General features: G+C 47.4%; 1 protein-coding gene and 1 long non-coding RNA gene across 3 annotated transcripts in view; one reads left to right on the top strand and one right to left on the bottom strand.

The window, feature by feature from the left end:
* Positions 1–17,690, bottom strand: part of LOC144822187 (uncharacterized) — a 534,981-nt gene extending 517,291 nt beyond the window's left edge. For both annotated transcript variants that reach the window (XR_013608575.1, XR_013608576.1), the window contains exon 1: positions 17,571–17,690. This is a non-coding gene — a long non-coding RNA (uncharacterized LOC144822187). The remainder of the gene's footprint in view (positions 1–17,570) is intronic.
* FBXL13 (F-box and leucine rich repeat protein 13) overlaps positions 1–17,828 on the top strand; it is a 1,354,404-nt gene extending 1,336,576 nt beyond the window's left edge. Inside the window, exon 21 of the mRNA XM_078679367.1 lies at positions 16,710–17,828. Within this exon, the coding sequence (XP_078535493.1) occupies positions 16,710–16,893 (184 nt within the window). The 3' untranslated portion in view covers positions 16,894–17,828. The remainder of the gene's footprint in view (positions 1–16,709) is intronic.
* The last annotated feature ends 2,451 nt before the right edge of the window (positions 17,829–20,279 follow it).

Raw genomic sequence — 20,279 nt, 5'->3', positions numbered from 1 at the left:
CTTCATTGACCGCATTTCTTCTTTATTTAAAAATCCAACTTATTTTTTCATACCACAGCATTAAAAAACGCACACTTATTTACATGTATAGTCTTTTACCGCCCATTCTCCAATGAGCATTTGGTTTAACTTCAGGGCTGCGCCAGCAGGCCACAACCCAGATAGCCTGCTCTCTTCACGTTAACCCCCTTCCTGTCAACAGAGCCGCAGGTGAATTATCTGCCCCCACTTGGGCAACCAGCGGCTTCCAGGGTAGGGCTGGAGAAGCCAAGGCCACCAGCAGGTCAGCCTCAACTCCCCCGCCAGCCCGGAGTCCATGATGATTTCTAAGAAACCTGATCAGAGGTAAAGAACTGTCACTGGACAAGAAGTTCCCGTGTTATTCTTGTCCGGAAACCCCGCCACAGGGCGAGGCGCTTACTGGCGGGCTCGACCTCCCCCCCCGCGCTCGAGAGCTTCGGAGATAGCTCCTAAAATTGTTTCTAAAAATATCTCGGTGCCCGCCTCTGACAGGTGTACTCCATCCTCCGCATACAAATCGGGCCTGGACGTTTGTATCAGCTTGTGACGGATCGTTCCTATACTGGACCTCCGCAAGATCTCTGCCACCGCCTGATTTAACCGTTTTACCGATTTATTAACTGCCTTCGTGGGTGCGGCCCGCGACCATACCAACCTCGGGATGACTTCAGACCACAGTAGCGTAGCCTCGGGCAAAATCTTTTTGACCGCTGCTAAAGTTGAAAACAAAAACTCCTTCACTCCTCTCCTTCCTGCTGGGATCATATCGTTGCCACCGCAGTGCAACACAAATACATCCGGATATGGCATGCCCTTGGCCAATGCCGCCTTTAAATCCTTGGGGACATCGGCTAGGAGCTGGCCGCCTATCCCCACCCAATGATGATCACATCCTTGCACCATGTGCACCCTTTTGTCGAGCGTCTCCTTGAAGATCGCTCCGGCCCTGCGAATAAAGGAATGGCCGCACCAACATATTTGGACTCTCCTAGGGGGGGTACCTACAGCAAACATTAAGGGACATGGTGAGACGATATGAAGCAGAGGTGGACAGAACATTAATGATACAGTTGTTAAACTAACTGTGGACGCACATAACGTTCGTAACAAGCAGATTTCCAACGACCCAACCTCTTAATCGCCTGCTCGGGTAACCCCAGGCCCGCAGCTGTTGTTGCTGCCCCGATGCGAAAAGAATGGGATGTAAAATTGGAAGGGTCGACCCCCGTCCTTGCTAAGGCCAGCTTAACCACCCTTGTAAATTGGAACTTAGTGAGGGGCAGCCCATTCATGTGAATCAGCACTCTATCATCAGCCCCACGGGGCCTGACTTGCATGAATTCTCTCATCAGACGAACTGGACAGAAAGACTCCCCCTCCACTCTACCCAGTTGTATCCAAGACCCTCTACCTAAAGGATCCGTCTTCGACCTTCGCACCCTGAGTCTCAGTACATCGACTGATTCTATCACATCGGAGCACCTTAGTCCGCCCTCACTATCTGTTTTCGATGCTGGGAGTAATTCTGAGATTCTTAGAGCGCCGCAAAAAGCTAACACGTATGCCACCCTGAATAGTTGCGTCTCATATGGTGAAAAACAAACCAATGGCAATGTGTCCAGTATGTTTACCAATTTCCCTACATCTATAGGCCTTCTAGAATCCTTTGCCCCAGGTACCAAGCGCTCCCAACCCTTCACTGCCCTTCTTACTCTCTGATCTTTCGTTGGGTCAGGGGTTCCCTGTAAACCCGCATAGAATGCTATCGCTGATAACTGCCTTTTCATACAGGCCACCGAATTTCCTTTCTCCTTCTGTTGTACAATGAAACCTAACACGCTCTGCGGCCCAAAGACTTCCACCAGTCCCGCTCCCCTTAAGAACGAAATGTAGCATTCCCAAGATTTTTGATACATACTCTTCGTCTTGGGAGCCACGGATGCTGCTATCAATTCGGAGGCAGTGGGGCACCAAGCTTCCATAGCTCCGCTGGAAAGGCTGACATTGTCGATTCTGCTTGCGGCCAAAGTGCCCGGAACTCTGTTAACTTAAAACGAGACAGTGCGTCAGCCGCTTTATTCTCCACACCGGGAACATGTCTAGCTGTGAAATGGACATTATGCTTCAAACATTTCATGATCAAGTTCTTTAACAGACGAAGCACCCATGCGCAGGTTGCGCTCTGGTTATTGATCACCATCACTACTGACATGCTGTCAGACCAAAATACAATGTGCCTGTTCGATAGCATCTCCCCCCACAAATGCAATGCCACCACTATGGGGAACAACTCTAGAAAGGAAATGTTCCGAGTCAGACCTCGCTCTACCCAGTCATCAGGCCAGTGCCGCATGCACCACTTGGAACCCAAAATTGCTCCGAAGCCAATACTTCCGGCCGCGTCAGGGAACAATTCCAGATCAGCATTTGAAGTGCTAGCGGCCCGCCACAGCACAGAGCCATTGAATTCCTGCAAGAAACACGACCAAATCATCAGGTCGTCCCTCACCACAGATGATAACCTAACTCTGTGGTGTTTAGCCCGCAGGCCAGACATTGCCCTGGCTATACTCCTGGAGAAAGCCCTGCCCATTGGTATGACCCGCAAGGCAAAGTTCAGTTGGCCCAAGAGGACTTGCAATTGGTGTAATGTTACTTTCCTTGCTCCCAGACAACTATCAATTGCCGCCTTGAATGCATCCACCTTTGACTTTGGCAACCTGCACATGCCTGCCCTGGTGTCAATTTCAATGCCCAAAAACGTCAGACATGTCGTTGGGCCTTCCGTTTTCTCAGTCGCCAATGGCACCCCTAGGGCTCCAGCCACGTGTTGGAAGCCCAGCAGGGCCTTCCTGCAGGACTGGGAACCCCTGGGGCCCATGAATAAGAAGTCATCCAAGTAATGAACTACTGCATGTGATTTGTCAGAGGTCAGGAATTGTTCCACCGCCCATTCTAGAAACCTTGCAAAGGTTTCGAAAACGGCGCAAGCAATAGAACATCCCATGGGCATGCACAAGTCTATGAAGTAGTTGTCCTCGAAAGTGAAACCCAGCAGCCTCGCATCGTCTGGGTGAACGGGGATTAACCTAAAAGCTGACTCGATATCCGCCTTGGCCATTAAGGCACCTTCCCCTAGACCCTGCAATTTTTCAACTGCTGAGTCGAAAGATGTATAGCGCACTGTGCACAACTCCGGGTCTAAATTATCGTTGACAGATAACCCTGCCGGGCTTGATAGGTTGTGTATAAGGCGGAATTTACCCGACTCTTTCTTCGGTACCAGACCTAAGGGTGAACAGACCAGATCGGGGATCGGAGGGTTCCTGAAAGGCCCCGCAACTCGCCCCAAGGAGACTTCTTTCATGATCTTGTTTCGCGCCGCCTCCATGTTCTGGAGCACAGAGCTTTGATTGCGAGGCGGGACTGTAGATGGGGATGCAGAAGACGGAATTCGAAAACCAAATGTAAATCCCTGAAGAAGAAATTGTGCCTCCTCGAGCTTGTCGTATTTACTAAGGAGGTGTGTCAAAACATGACGTTTAATGGGAGTTGGGAGCCTTGTCGGAAGCTTTGGGTGGCTTCTCTTTTGTGGTAGCCTGGGTGGGCTGTTCCTTAGGATTTCCATTTTTTTTTAAACATCTGACTTCCGGATGGGACGTGCCACCGCAGTATGAGCAGCAGTGTTTGAACCTGCATGAGGCCCCCCTAGTTCACTCGTTTCTGTTAAACTGCCAGCAGGCCTGTTTTTTATCGCTGATTCCTTTGTCACTCCGAAAGGACTGAGTCTGAGCAGGGGCACTAATCTTAGACGTTGAGGGTGAGGAATAAAAAACTGTGTGCCATAAATTGATCTCACGCTGATCCCATGATATACCTGGATGAACCGCTTTCATCTGCCTGAACATTTTATCGTACTTTAACCACCCCAGTCCTGGAAATTCCGCTGCGGCACCATGAATCAGGGATATATAACTCATCATTTGAGGGCCTAGGATCGGGTATTTCTCTAGTATAACTGCGGCATAAATGGCAAATCCTGTGATCCAGTTTTTCATGGACCACTCTGTCCAAAACTTCTTTTGGCTATATTCGCCCTCTTTCGAAGCCTTTGACTTCCCTGCCGCCACCCCTGCATTAATCAGGTCAAACACATCAATATATTCACCTCTAAGTATTTTCTCTTTTACCTCTGCCGGCACGTGCCATGTGATCCCCGTGGATGGCGATAGTGTCATCGAGGATGAGCCAAACATTAACGGGCTGAATGGCAACAGTGGATGAGCCGCCTGTTGGCCCCCCGCCCCTCCAGGCGCCTGACTATTATGGGGAACGGAAAGACCAGCACTAATGTTACCTATTGATGTCTGTGGTGGATACCCTAAATTTGAAAACGCATTCATCATTACGGGCCCCACTCCTGGTGGGTACGTCATGGCGGGGATCATCGAGCTTATGGGGCCATTACCAATAGCTTGCCCATGGGAACCGTATAATTGCATCCCTGGTAACTGTGCGACCCCACCGGGTTGCACCCACACTTGCGACACCCCACTACCTGGTTGCGCCACTACTGACGGTAATGTACCCTGAGAACAGGGTGCCCCCACATGAGTGACAGGGACCCCTCCTATTTGCGTAGGCATAGCAGTACTGTTCTGTCCCTCCATACCATCTCGGTCTTCCTCTGTGGGTAAATTGCAATCTATTGTCTCTAGCACCTCCTCCTCACCTGGTGATGCTGATCGGGGCTGAGGTGCCCTGGGCCGCTTGCCCTTCGTCGTCTCTTTAAACCTCTCCGGCGTACGTCTCGCTCTCTTGCCTCTCCCTCTTTCTTCCTGAGGGTTAGCATCAGCTCTAATCCCTTCTCGCATGTTCTTTAGGACCCAATCCATGCCCTTTTCCCTGGTACATTCCAACAGCTCCGTAAAACCGAGGTATTCATCACTTTTTGTTGCGGGCTCTTTACCCTTTCGTGACTTTTTCGGCGGCATCCTGCACTTAAAGAGAACAAGCATTAATTTCTTTAGCACAAATATTAGCATCCATTCCACTGCGTTCTTCTTTCCCCGCACTGCGCTTGTTCCCTTGGGTGTGTTGGCCAGACCCCGATTGTCCCCTTATATTCCTTCCCGCCTTTTTTCATTAGGAAACAGGGGATTGCGCTAATGTTCAGTTAGAGCCTCTGCCCCCGAGTATCATTTATATAACCCACCTCATTATGGCCTGCCCATCCCTAATTATCATCATTAGATGCCAGCATGAAACAAGAAGCGCTGTAATTGCCCACTACAGATGGCCATCAGCATGCTCGTTTAGGGTTATGGTAACTCAGCTACAACATTGTCCCAAGTAATGCTTTAAATCAAGACTCCCTCTGCTAAATGGTAATTCAAAACCTTCTTTATTGTATGTAACTGCACTGTGCCAGACCACGACTCCCAAGGCTCTCTGCTTCAATGAGTGCCCCACTTAGCGCCCAGGGAATTAACACGCGCTACAGGGATCCTTGCGCCTCTCGTCGCGACTCCCCCACCGCTGTATGCGCATGCGCGCTCGTCGAGGACCCAGTTCACATGGCCAAATACGTTTCATTAAGACGATCTCCGCGCTGGGACAGAGGCGCACTACGGGAATCTTACACCCCGCAAAGAAACAAATCCGCCGCTGCATACGCGTGAGCGCGCTCACACTCCGTTAACCAGCCTCGGACAAACCCCTTCAAAGCGCGCCCGACTACACACGCGCTCAACAAGCAAAGGAACACGCACGCATCCTCTACGCGCGCATCCTTTTAAAAATGCATTTAAACCACTCGCACGCTCTAAGCAAAGCGCGTGCCCCGCCACACACTGCACGGCCCACTAACCTGCCTTCGAGTCGGGTTGACCCTCGCCTGCCTTATTCCGCGCGATGGTCCCGCGATGTCTGTGTCTTCTTCGCGGACGTCCGGCTCCCAGGATGGTCAGTGGACAAAGAGGCCGCCCTAAGATGGACGCAGGCTTTTAAGCCTCGCGCCCCCACATTACTTCCGGGGCGCTAATAAGCCCCAATCCCATTGGACTACGTCTAAGTCCACTTCCGGGTCGTCCGACCCGGAAGTGAAAGGCCAGCCGGGTCGGCCCTTCTGTTTACCACTAACGGCGCCACTCCCCGAAGGGGGGTGGCGCCTTGCAATTCCTCAGTCTCACTGATGTTTTAATGTAAGCCTAAATATTTGGATTAATACTAAAACTTGCAACTGCTCAAATGGCAGGCAATGAATAAAGCCATGGACATCGTCATCCACCACAGTTAGAGGATCTAATTTCCTGTCTGTGTGGTCACAAGTTTTAATCCTGGCAGGTCCCCTGCCTTTATTCGTTCTGAGGTCGATAAAATGAGTACCATTGAGCTGGTAAACTATAACGATCTGTTGTTCAGCTCCAAGATACCCTTGGGTGAAGGTGCGCTTTACAAGTTCTTATGTATTCCTTATGCTATGATTTGCAGTATAATTTCTGTTCTTCTCCCTTCGACAGGCTAATCCCGAGATAAATTAACAGGTAACTAGGTGCATAACAGCAGTGTGCCATGGCGTGGTACTAGGAGGGCATGATTAAAGTAGTAACTGACATATTAGTGTGTGGTGTGCACTACATAAATGAAAACGTATGTCTGAGGCTTGCACAGTGAAGATTCAGACCGACTTCGGCCCTTATCATGATTATGTTGCATTTTGTGGGTGGATATTGCACATCTGCTAGTATCACAAGACAAGTGCACAGATTTCGGAGTTAGCTCTTCACGTTGGAGCTTACAGCAAACACAAGTCATTCGCTTGCAAGGTGGAGCTCATTGCCCTACAGATTCCAGTCCCAGACCCCCATGGAAACATGTGGTTCCTTCATGAAGGTATAGAGGTGAAAAGTGCAGTGCACGGCTGCTCTAATAGAAATAAAAGTCAAAACTGCCAGAGCTGCCAACAGGTTTGAGTCTCGGCAGGGATGCTCAATAGGGAGCACTATGACACAATTGAATAGAAAGCAAGCATTTACAATGCAACGGTTTCGCCCTTGCAAAAGTTAGAGCTATTGGCATTGTAAATGACAACATTTTTATTTATGTGTTGGTTTTGAAAACAGATAAATAAATGGCATTGTCATTTACAATGCCAATAACTTAATCTCTTGCAAATGCCACACACACACACCCACAGAGAGCCCCCCCACACAGAGCCCCCCCACACACACACAGAGCCCCCCACACAGAGCCCCCCACACACCCAGACAGAGCCCCACCACACACCCAGACAGAGCCCCCCCACACACACACACACAGAGCCCCACACACACACACACATAGCCTGTAAGATCTGGAGAGCTAGCACTGTTGCCTATGGTGAGATAGCCTGTACGAGCAGAAAGGACAGAGCTGTTAGCGATGGTGAAAGCCTGTAAGAGTCGGTGCGCTTTGACTGCTGTATGATCTGGAGGGCTAGTGTTTGTTCTCCACAGTGAGAGAGCCTGTAAGAGCAGAGACGGTAGCTCTGCTGTCTGTAGTGAGAGCCTGTAAGGACTGGAGTGATTTCACTGCTATTTCAAGAGCCTGTGAGACCCGGAGGGATAGCATGGTTGTATTTGGTTATAGCCTGTAAGAGCAGGAAAGATGGATTTACTACTGTTAGGAGCCTGTAAGATCTGTTGGTGTGAGGTTGCTGGCTGTGATGAGACCCTGTGAGCACACCAATGCCATTAACTGCGAGAGCCCATGAGATCTAGGGAGATATGTGTGCTGTCTGGGATCAGGAGGGATATCACTGCTGTTCACGGAGAGAGCCTGTAAGATCTGCAGCTATGGGGCTGCTGTGTGATCCGAGCCTGTAAGGATAGCAGTGCTATATTCGAGAGCTTGTACGACCGGGAGAGGTTTCCCAGCCGAGAGCCTGTGTGACCGGAAGTGACAACCCTGATGCCTATAGTGAGCATGTAGCATCTTGCGGGACAACAAGGGAGGGCAGGGGATGAAGGAGGCTTTCGTTTTAATGTGGATAAATGTAAACAAGGAAGGAGAGGGTGGTGTTGCAGCGACCTGCTTGGGCTTTGAGTAATCTGGCTACAGTAGCTGCACAGCTTTTTTACAGGCTACAAATAGCTGCCACTTCTTTTATGGAGATTTATGGATCCCGGTTTTAGAACTATGGCCAATTGCAGTGCGTTCCTATTTGTAATGAGACAGCACATATATATTCTAGCACAGGAGCAGATGCTGGGATGCAAGCATCAGCCCTCTTTCCCGCAGTCACGCATTAATTAACTGCGCGGTGGACAAAACGTTTGATAAGCTACAAGCTCTGCTCCTAACGTAATAATGAATGGTCGGGTTATGTTATGCTTCACATATGCCACTGGATCGGTGTGCTACACATTTTCACTCAGGACATTCTCAAGAAACATGTAGCCCAACGGAATGAGTGGGGGGTTTGAGTGGTGCTGGAGAGACGCTTTGATGTGAAATACGTTGCTCTGAATATTTAATCACATTACGCACTAGGGACAAAAAGGCAAATTCCGTCTGCGGGAACGTTGGAGCCATGGTAATAAAACAGAAGCTGTGCATGCTGCTGAAACAAAATCCATGTGGACTACAAAAGCTTTTTATTTTGAAATGTTTATTTACACACCCATACATGTAAGGATGAGACGTGGATTCATTAGAATTTGATTCCGGTATTTATTGTAACCCCAACCCGAGCCAGGAAAAGGACAATACTACACAAGCTCCACTCCTTCCAACCATCATCCCGCTCACCTAAGTTCCACAGTAATGATGCAGAGAATGACATCTTGTTGTAAAATGCTAATGCCACCAGCTGAGTGTGTTTTGCCCGCAAAGCACAGAATGTTGTAAAATGCTAATGCCACCAGCTGAGTATGTTTTGCCCACAAAGCACAGAAACACTACATTCCTACCTCATAAGTGGAGCGGTTGAGTCCCCGAGTCAAGCGTGGGCTGGGATTTCAAGAAGCGGCGGGAGGAGGGGAAAGGAACACAACAGTAGGGAGAGCGAGCTAGAGGAAGGCGGAAAGAGCAACAAGGAACCGAACCAGCAGAAGAGGGGCAATGAAGAGGGAATGAGAAGAATAGGAGCCGCGGACGGAATGAAAGGGAGAACGAACGACGACAAAGGGGAGCTAATGCCACCAGCTGAGGGTGTTTTGCCCGCAAAGCACATAATGTTGTAAACTGCTAATGCCACCAGCTAGCGTGGGCTGGGATTTAAAGAAGCGGCGGGAGGAGGGGAAAGGAACACAACAGTAGGGAGAGCGAGCTAGAGGAAGGCGGAAAGAGCAACAAGGAACCCAAACAGCAGAGGAGGGGCAATGAAGAGGGAATGAGAAGAATAGGAGCCGCGGACGGAATGAAAGGGAGAACGAACGACGACAAAGGGGAGCTAATGCCACCAGCTGAGGGTGTTTTGCCCGCAAAGCACATAATGTTGTAAACTGCTAATGCCACCAGCTAGCGTGGGCTGGGATTTCAAGAAGCAGCGGGAGGAGGGGAAAGGAACACAACAGTAGGGAGAGCGAGCTAGAGGAAGGCGGAAAGAGCAACAAGGAACCGAACCAGCAGAGGAGGGGGAATGAGAAGAATAGGAGCCGCTGACGGAATGAAAGGGAGAATGAACGACGACAAAGGGGAGCTAATGCCACCAGCTGAGGGTGTTTTGCCCGCAAAGCACATAATGTTGTAAACTGCTAATGCCACCAGCTGAGTGTGTTTTGCCCGCAAAGCACAGAAACACTACATTCCTACCTCAGAAGTGAAACGCTAACATTCTCCCGATCGCACTCGCGACCCGCCCGCCCCAGCTCCATGAAAAAATGGCGGCCGCAAACATCGTAAAGAAAAAAAAAAGTAAACGCCCACAATGGGCCCACCTCGTCATGATGGCAAAAAAGGGGCGGAGAGCGAAAAAAATCGCTGGAACGCCCACGAATCTGCTCGGACAATGACTGACGCATCTCTGTTCCAATGGCTAGCCTCCATTTATGGAGCTAGCCAATGGAGCAGAGAGGCGGGTAAAAGCCCCATACTGAGTCTCAAAAGATTTCGCCTGCGCGAACACTGCTGCGCAGTGGACGCCAGGCGAAACCTAAAAACGACCGTTTGCATCTACAAGAGATTAGCGGCCATAGAGTCAAAGTTGCTATGCCTGCGTTTACGCATCCCAATAAAAGTTACAATCCTATCCTTTGGCAGGTTCAAAATGGGGCTTCCTTCTCTTCCCAGCACCAGTGCGCCACACAATCAACCTCTATGCCTGACATCTCACGTGACCAGTGTATTATATTCATGGAGTTTTGGAATAATGGTACAAGTAAGCGTCAGCTTGCTATTCCTGAGTCTTGCTGACAACAGCACAAAGGATTATGGGACTAGTAGTTTACTTACAGTCTACAAGACCGTACGTGCTGAGGCCTGGAGCGGGGTTAGATTTAGAAGTTGAAGTAATCGGTAATCCTACACCCACGAGCACAGACTTTAGCTACTTTTTTAAAATTTGATTTACCGCTTCCTTGCTGCCATTCCCGGGCCGAGAGCGGGCATTCCAGTACTGCGAGAGTGAGACACAGTCTGACAACCCCTTTTTTTGCCTGCCTCCACAGATTTAGCCCAGTACTCTGATGCAGGGGAGAGATGATACTTCAAGGTCAGGGCGGCCAGGCAGGTAGTACTTTAACTAGTGAACTTAACCCCAGCGGGGCCACCCCCTATCATGATAGAAGTGTACGGCCGTTGGCGGCTACTAGGCCAGGCAGTGCAAAGAGTGCATCAGTCAGTCTACATTATATTCATAATCATCGAATTTTGTGCAGGTAGACTCAGCTACCACCACAACGTTGACCTGGCGACTGTCACGCCACCACGCAAAAAAAAAGCAGCGTTGGTTTGGCATGGTGACGACTTAACTTAGACTTAGTCAGTACTTAATTTACCTGCTGTACTCGTGATGGGCAGGCGCCGGCCGGGACACGCACTGCACTCACTGCCTCCCTTTTTGTGACCAACTGCTTCCGTAACCGTTAGGCGGGACTGGGCCTGGTATTGTGGCTTGCTGTGGCTTGCCTTGAACGGATGAGACTCGCTGTGTGGTGCGAGTGCGGGTGTCCTGGGGTGTGGCAATCTGAAAAAAATCTGCGCACGCTGCTGCACAGCCCCTACCCCGCCCGCAGAACCAAAATCCACCCCATATCATATTCTTGGCATCATGGCTACTGTCTACTAGTGTACTTAAGTTAATTTATCTGTGCTGTACTCGTGGAGGGCCGGTGGCTGGCCGGGACACTCACTGCCTTATCGACTGAGTCAGTGGTTCCGTAACCGTTGGGCTGGAGTCGGGACTGAACCCCTGGTGGTATTGCTCAGTAACTGGCTGTGCCTGTAGCTTACCTTGAATGGATGAGGTGCCCGTTCGGTATGCTAAGGCGTGGCAATCTGGTAAAAATCTGCACACACTGCCGCACAGCCCCTACCCCCCCAGCAGAACCAAAATCCAGCCGAATGCCTCAGTGTACCGCCCACAGGCAACACTGAAGTAAGGGCCACCATCAATCAAGCAACATTTTATGAATCTAAATCTAATACTGCTCTGATTTGGCTCAGGGTCTGTCTCAGCCGCTGCCACAACGCGCGCAACACCATTTCCTACCGTTACTCATTTGGGAGAGAGTCACAAGAACAACACTAGTCTGCAGTGGTATGGCTCCGAGTCTAGTTACAGTGAGGAGGTAAATTAAATATGTCAATTGAATTCAATATTGACTTCAATGCAATATGTGACGTGCAGAATGTAGACCCGGCCCTGATGAGTAAGTGCTGGTGCTAAGCACCGTAAAGCTCTGGCACAAATTAAGTACTTTATTAATCTGATAATATTATTGCATTTTCTGGGTTGTCAGGGACCCCCTTAGTAGGCTTTGCGGACCCCCAGGAGTCCCCGGACCACAGTTTAAGAATCACTGACCCAAAAAGATCTATACATGTTATTACCTTTCTATTGGAGATTTTTATAAACCCCATGGTCCACTTACACCAAATAAAACAAGCATTTACAATGCAATAGGTCTCCCAGCTTTAAAGTTTGAGCTATTGGCATTGTACATTACAATGTGTTACATTAATTTGTTATCAAACTCTGAATTGTTGTATAAAGATGAGTTGCAAACTGTCAAATGTTGCTGAATAGTAAGCAATGTTGTGAATAATATTGTTTGCTAGTCATCCTTGGGTACCAGAGTACTTCACTTGAGGCAGCTCACTACTCTGCACTCACTACTCTGCACTCACTACTCACTACTCTGCACTCACTACTCTGCACTCACTACTCTGCACTCACTACTCTGCACTCACTACTCTGCACTCACTACTCTGCACTCACTACTCTGCACTCACTACTCTGCACTCACTACTCTGCACTCACTACTCCGCACTCACTACTCCGCACTCACTACTCCGCACTCACTACTCTGCACTCACTACTTTGCTCTCACTATTCACTACTTTGCACTCACTACTCACTACTTTGCACTCACTACTCACTACTCTGCACTCACTACTCACTACGCTGCACTCACTACTCACTACTTTGCACTCACTACTCTGCACTCACTACTCTGCACTCACTACTCTGCACTCACTACTCACTACTCTGCACTCACTACTCTGCACTCACTACTCACTACTCTGCACTCACTACTCACTACTCACTACTCTGCACTCACTACTCTGCATTCACTACTCTGCACTCACTACTCTGCACTCACTACTTTGCTCTCACTATTCACTACTTTGCACTCACTACTTTGCACTCACTACTCACTACTCTGCACTCACTACTCACTACGCTGCATTCACTACTCACTACGCTGCACTCACTACTCACTACTTTGCACTCACTACTCTGCACTCACTACTCTGCACTCACTACTCTGCACTCACTACTCTGCACTCACTACTCTGCACTCACTACTCTGCACTCACTACTCTGCATCACTACTCACTACTCTGCACTCACTACTCACTACTCTGCACTCACTACTCTGCATTCACTACTCTGCACTCACTACTCACTACTCTGCACTCACTACTCAATACTCTGCACTCACTACTCTGCACTCACTACCATAATAACAGAGCATTGGATGAAGAGGGCTGGCCGGAATAAATATATATAATATATCTCAAGGTAGTAAAGTCAGCTGCACTTGGCTAACGCCAGACCTAAAATGTATAGTAGTAAGTCAGTACGCAGCGCCTTTGCAACAAACAGCTGGACATCTCAAACTGCACTGACATGTATCACATTTTTTTGCATAACAATTGCTGATTCCCAATCCAAAAATAAATATCACATGCTTTATATAGCTCGGTGCAATAGGGAAAAACAGGAGCCTTTGTGTGACAAAGTACTTTAAAAGAATCAATGCAACCCTATGAAAGGAAAGAAAAATTGACTTTCATTTAGAGACTGTTAAGAGATGAAAGCTTTGCTCCCAATTTCGGAGAGCTCTCTTGTTGCACAGTTTAAGTACAAAAAGGCGCCAGAAATGTAACACCTATTTTAACATCTACTGATAATTGAAGTGCAGACAGTACTTGACCCTTTCCGGGTGTGTATGGTTCCTTGTCATATCTTGGTCCTGCCCGTCCCACCCAAAGGCAGGGTCATGCCAGTTCGCAGGAGACCGGCTGGGTGCCAAGCTCTGACAACCACCCAGTACAATAGTATTTGCCAGATCCTTGATCCGGATACACAGCCTGCTTGAGCTATATAAAAAACGCAGAGGGCGTTTCAAGCAAACGAAAATACGAACAGTTAACAGGAAAACATCTTCAGTACTATGCAGCAGTCAAATTCCTAGACGAAGTGCAGAAAGCCCAGTTGTATGCAGCCTGACAATTAATTGAAAACCGGGTCCCTCCAGTCCGTCCTTTTGCTCCTTCACATCTTTAGCGACAAGGCCACTATGCTTGCCACACTCTACAGACATGCGCTTGGGCATTTATTGTACAAAAGAATACACTCCTCACAAATGGGGATTCGGACTGACCGAACGGCCTATCCAGTCAGCCAATTTAATCCAGTCTGTCGATGCCATACAAACGAGCGATCTGTACATTTGCCACAGAGGCATTCAAAAAGTGTACCATGATTGGTACGTTAAAGTCACTCTCATAGTACATGCGACTGAAAAAACAAAACGGGAGGATTACCTATGGTCAAATAAAGTTTCAGCAGCCTAACTAATGTGCTCTTCAGAACCTCCTGAAAGCCGTTAAACTAAAGTCAATACTGAAAGTGAATGGAAAGGTATTCAAAAGTTTGCCACCTTTAAAACTAGAGTCGACGAGATCCCAACAACCAGGGGGTATAAACATGGACAACACTTGACACCGACTTGAATTCTCTAAACAACGTTTTTTTTAATCATATGTCAGTAAAAAGCACATACCTTTGATTACTCAAAACAGCACAGTCGGCCTGATAACACAGATCATATCTGGACAAAATGGAACATGGCATGGGGTGCGCAGAAGGAAGCACAGAGAGAAGCGGGGAGTGGGAAGAATGGGGGTTAAAACTAAGTAAGAAGCGAGGATGTTAGATGAGGCAAGAGTAGGTAGAATAAGAAAGCTACACATTAAGGTAAATAAATGTGGGCTATACATGTAGGTCACGGAAAAAGTAAAGGAAAATAGGGTGATGAGAAGAGTGAATTGGTGGGAGACGAGGCAGGAAGAGACCCAGTGGGACGAGGATCAATAAAATGAGCAACACCGAAGAGAGCATGGAGTGGGGAAGCCCACCAGAAGGTAGTAGTAATGACCATATATATAAAACGGGAAAACTGCGATCCAGTCTGAGTTCAGAGATGGCAGGGGGAGAGGATAGACACCTAGCAAGATCGGAGGAAGTGGGAGGGGAAAGGGAGGTGCCGTGCAGAGAGAGGAAGAGGAGGTGCAAGAAGAGGCAACGATAGGCAGAGGTAGGCAATAAATGAAAAAAAACACTCACTGAAAGTCTGCTTTCGATTCTGTGACTGTCCGCAAACCCAAAACAACGACCTCCTCCTCCCCCGAGGGCACGTCACCACGCACGAGTACAAAAACAAGACGTGCGCGCAAAACAAAACCTATGGTGGGGCGGGACTTCCGTTTTGTGAAGCCCGCGCCCACGGAGTGCCTGGAGGAGCAGTGGTGACGCGGGGCATGGGAGAGCCCCGCGGTCGGTCGGTCGGAGGCTGCAACAGAACGTAGTGCCGGTGAGCGGGGAAGGGGGGGATGCCTGTATGTGTGCGTGTATGTGTGCGTGTGTGTGTGTCTGTGTGTGCAACGGCGGGGGGGGGGGGATGTCTCTCCGTGCGTGTATGTGTGCGTGTTTGCGCATGCGTGCAGGGGGAGGTGTGCCTGGGTATGCTTGCGCTTCCCAGGAGACAGCCACGGCGAGCGCGTTCGCGCGCGCGTGGCCTGCGCCGATCGCCTTTTGAGAAATGCGCGCGGCAGGTGCTGTCTCCTGGGGAGCAGAGTCAGCAACAATAGATCTCCTGGCGGACACAGCGCTGACGCGCTGTTAAACGCCAGGAGACCTAAAAAAGGAACTTTCCTAACTGAAACACTATTTTCATGTCAAGACTGGTGTAAGCCCCCCAGTGGTTTTTAGTCTCACTTGCCAGAGCCCTCAAGGAGCTTGATTTGGAAATGAAGCTGTTAACTTGAAATACCTCTCCTTCTCACCCCGAATGCCACCAAACTTTTATGATGCCATCTGGGAGGACAAATGCTCATTTTGGAAGTTAATGTAACCATTGGTCAAACGGAGACATCGGTAAAGTGAAAAAGTTATCTTTGCGGTGCCCAAGGGTTTTAGAGGTGTTTAGCTCATTTAGGTGTCGGAGTAAGAATGCAACAGGAAGTATCGATGTTTTGAAATGTCTGAGGATTTACTGCTTCCGGTCCTGCCATTCAGGTTAAACGGTCATGAGAGACAACATGCTCACTTTGTCTGGGTAGTGCTATAATTGTTCTTAACCTATAACAAACACGTGTGCTTCTTAGCACCGCCTCCTAATATGAATATTCATGTGGTTATATTTCATAGATGGAGATTATGTGGGAAGTAGTAGCTAGGAAAACAAGTTACTTATCTTTTTCTTTAGTAAAGCTTTCTTTCTAATTGAGCCCCATAGAGTCTTCATTGCCTTCCACTGTTTTGAAGGAAAATCGTGGTTATTTAGTAACACTTTGTTCAGTCTACCATTTTATCTTTGCTTCTGTGGAGCATGGACGTTGTGTAATTAGCACCTTTAAGGAAGGAAAACATTTCCAAGTAGTCTCTCTCTAACATATCCTTTGTCGGTGCCATAGGAGCATCACCGTACTGTTGGTATTTTGATGGACCTGGTCTTACAACTGAGAACATTTCAAAGGTGATGGGCGTGCAGAACAATATATTACCAGGACTAAACAGCTCTAGTAACAATGAGAAACCTGTTCTTCATTTATAGTATGTGACTCTTCTATCCAATTTATTTCAGTGATCAAAAAGCTATACCTCATATAGCTAGCAATTAGTTGTCATGCTTACTTATATAGGCCATCTTCATATTCACATAGTGTTTGCAATAATTATGATACTTTGTTTTCAGATCAGCAGTTCAAAAATTGGAAGCAAAAGTGCAGAAAACGGAGTACAGTAGTGAAGATCCACCTGTATGGTTTGGGTATGATCGCCAAGGAAATTTACTGAACTGCAGCATAAAACCAGAGAACGAAACCGGAAATGACAATCACAACATGATTCTCCTGAACGAAAACAATGAGCGATTATAAGTTTTTGACGACCATTGTTTATAATGCCAGTTTCGACAAAGGTGTTTAGAAATGTTTTAAATAACTGTATTCTCGGGTAAAACTGTAGTTTAATTGTATTTAATTTATTTAAATAACTGATATAGTATAAGCCATCGTATAAAAAATGTTCGCCATTACTCTGTAATTAAAATGCCATGTTATCATGTCTATGTATTCTTTTATACGTCTGCATTTTATTAACTTAAAAGATGATGTGCAATTACAAATGTAGGTCTTCGGCAGAGAGGATGTTTTCCCCTTCAATGGTAAAGCTTTTAACATACATATTCTGTCTGGAGGAAAGTATACTTTAAAATAAGTTAAGCAGAGCGAAGGTGTTCTAACATGCACAAGGCAAGATTGTAAAAAACAGCAAACAAAAACTTGCGATTGAGATTTTGTAATAAATAAATCAATACAAGAAATGATCCATTTGTGCATATGTTTGCAGTGACGCCACCCAACAATATTTTCCTGCATAATACTGAAACACAAAAAGTTTTATTAGTTACCTCTCCCAACCGTTGGTAGTCTGAAAGTGAGAGAACAAATGACCAATACTAGTTTAATAAATTGCATTTGTTGGTACTTATTGAATACTCTAATGATTACAAATGAATATTAGCGTGGTTTTGTACAAGAAATATGTCACTCACCAACTAAACTGTCACTTTTTGTCGTGTAGCAGCCGTAACATTAGGCATTCATTGTGGGATGCAAAGCAAACCTTTGTGTATTGCGTCGGTCCACGTTGCCACACTTCCAGAACAAGAAGAAAAAGATTATAATCTACAAAATGCATTTTTTGCTCAGTTGTTAGTCTTAACATTTTAATAATCGCGGTGGCATTTGATTTCATGTAATAATTATACCAACACTACTGGTACTCTTTAAATAAATAAATAAAGGATTTTTGCAACATTTGTGGTGTTTACAAGAGCACATTCGCTGTGCCATATCAAATCGACTATAGTTCTGTGTGTTTTCGACCAGATGTACGCCAAATCAAATGCCTGAAAAGGAATTCTTATCACTTCTTGGTCATGGCAATTGACTTCAGTGCTCTATGCTGCCTGTGGCTGGTCATCTACTCTGATTTTAGGGATTCAGGAGAGGAAACCCGTGTAGATAAAGCGTGAAGGAGTATTGGGGGTCTAGCTGGATAGTGTGGCACACTCCTTATAAGACTGCCATTATGAGATTTCCATTGAAGAGGTTTGATAACATGCACTGCGATAACGTAATACTTTTGTCATTATAGGATGTCAGTGCTCAGAATAGAACTATTTGGGGTCTGCAGGGCGCACTAGGTTAGAGTCCTTTGGTGACTAGCAGTTTGTAACAAACCAGCTTGGTCTTGACAGGCCTCTCTGGTTAGTACCGAGTGGCTATCAAAGTGGGCTGGGAGAGGTTCTATCTTTGCTAGTCAGCTGCCAACAAGGTTTCACGGGTTCTTTGTTGATGAGGGATCAGATAATGAATTGGTATATGATATCAAATGGCGATATAGATTCAGCAAATTGAGCCAGAAAGGATTGTCCTAAAGTACCTGTCCTCCATCTTGTGGTCGCATGGATGAGGTAGGGTGAACAATGTTTACCATGCCGGTGGAGTGTCAGGATGGGGATTATGGTTAGAGTCCACTATATCTCATTCGGGAGGTTGTGGGTCTTCAGGTGCAGAGTGGCAACAAGCACTTCTAGTATAAATGGAAGACACATATCTTATGGCTGGGATGGTGTAGTGATTATATTGGTTGTTTGATGCAACCTCAAATTCCCCAACCCCGCATGCCTAAACAACGCGGTCTGAATAACGACCGCGTCTTAACCACACATTCCTATACCACGCATGCCTTTATTACGAATTTTCGTGGTTAAGGCATGTATGGTAAAAGGGCATGCGTGGTTAAGCTCAACACCCCCCTTCGCCCTAAGGTACAAACTCCTCCCCCCTGCTGCCCTGAGGTGCAAACACCCATACCCCCTCCCAACCCCCACGCAGTGCCCTCCCCCTGCCCTGATACATAAAAGACTGTCGCTTAACCCTGTCCCTTAACTTGACCCTGACCAGCCCTAAAAACTGCGCGCCCTCTCCTAAGCCCTAAAAACTACCAAACTACCCATTCCCCTCCCCATGCCCTGAGGCATAATACCCTATCCCCTAATTAACACTAACCCAGCCCTAAAAACTACACCTACCCCCCCAGCCCTGATAACTACCCCTGACCCCCGGCCCTGAAATCTTGCACCACCCTCCCAGCTCTCTAAACTAGCCCCAAATCCCCCTAGCCCTGAAAACTAACTCCAACCCCACAGCCCTGAAGACTAGCCCTGAACCCCCCCTAGCCCAGCAAACTACACCCGACCCATACCCAACCCAGAAAACCCAGCCCAAAAAACTACTCCTGACTCAGCCCCATCCCACAAAACTACCCCAGACCCACTCCCAGCCCAGAAAACTACCCTGACCCCCTAGCCTGCAACACTCCCCCCAACCCAACCCGCAACTACCCCGACCCACCCCCCCAGAACCAACTACCTCACCGCGGATCTCTCCATGCTTCCATCCAATGCGATCCTAAGCCTACAAAAGATTCCCGACCCACCCCCAGCCCTCAAAACTACCCGACCTTCCCAACCCACAAAACATTTTCGACCCTCCCCCACCCCCACCCCCACAAAACAACTCCGACCCATGCCCCACCCCACAAAAGTACCCTGGCCCCCCAGCCCCACTTACCTCACATCTCCCTGTTTCCGTCTGTCCGTTCCGCAGCCAGACTGCGTATATGCCTTAGCCATGCCCATTCGTGGTTAAGGAATATGCGTGGTAGGGCTTGCAGAGTCGGAACACTTGTGGTTTAGACCACAGTGTTCTTACTGTTTCCCGATTATATTCTATCCATATGTTTAAAGACAGATACATAATCATCAATGAGTAAATCAGGTGCTTATTAACATGTAGAAGGTGCCCCCAAAGTTTGCACACCGGTTCGTAAAGGTGCAGTTATTAAAAAGAAAAACAAAACATCCGATGCACCAATTGTGAAATAAAAATATGTTTCTTTCATTTTATTTCGTATCATATTTTCACATGATTAAGCCGACATGTGTTTGTGACTTCTGTGCCACTCCATAAAGGTTGTATAACAAACATAAGCTAAACTCAACAAATTACACTTCAGATATTCGATACAAATTGAATATAATATATTTTTGGCACAATGAGTCTAAAAATATAGTTCACTGTCTGTATAGATTCACTCATTTTGTTTTTAAAAACAATCTTTATTGATTTTTTAGCATAAGTAGTCAGGCTTATCGTATAACTTACATCAATATGCTACTACTTGTGGTTAAGCT

The sequence above is a fragment of the Lissotriton helveticus genome, chromosome 1_1 (genome assembly GCF_964261635.1).
Source record: "Lissotriton helveticus chromosome 1_1, aLisHel1.1, whole genome shotgun sequence".
Classification (NCBI taxonomy): Eukaryota; Metazoa; Chordata; class Amphibia; order Caudata; family Salamandridae; genus Lissotriton; species Lissotriton helveticus.
This window is presented reverse-complemented; position numbering and strand designations above follow the sequence as displayed.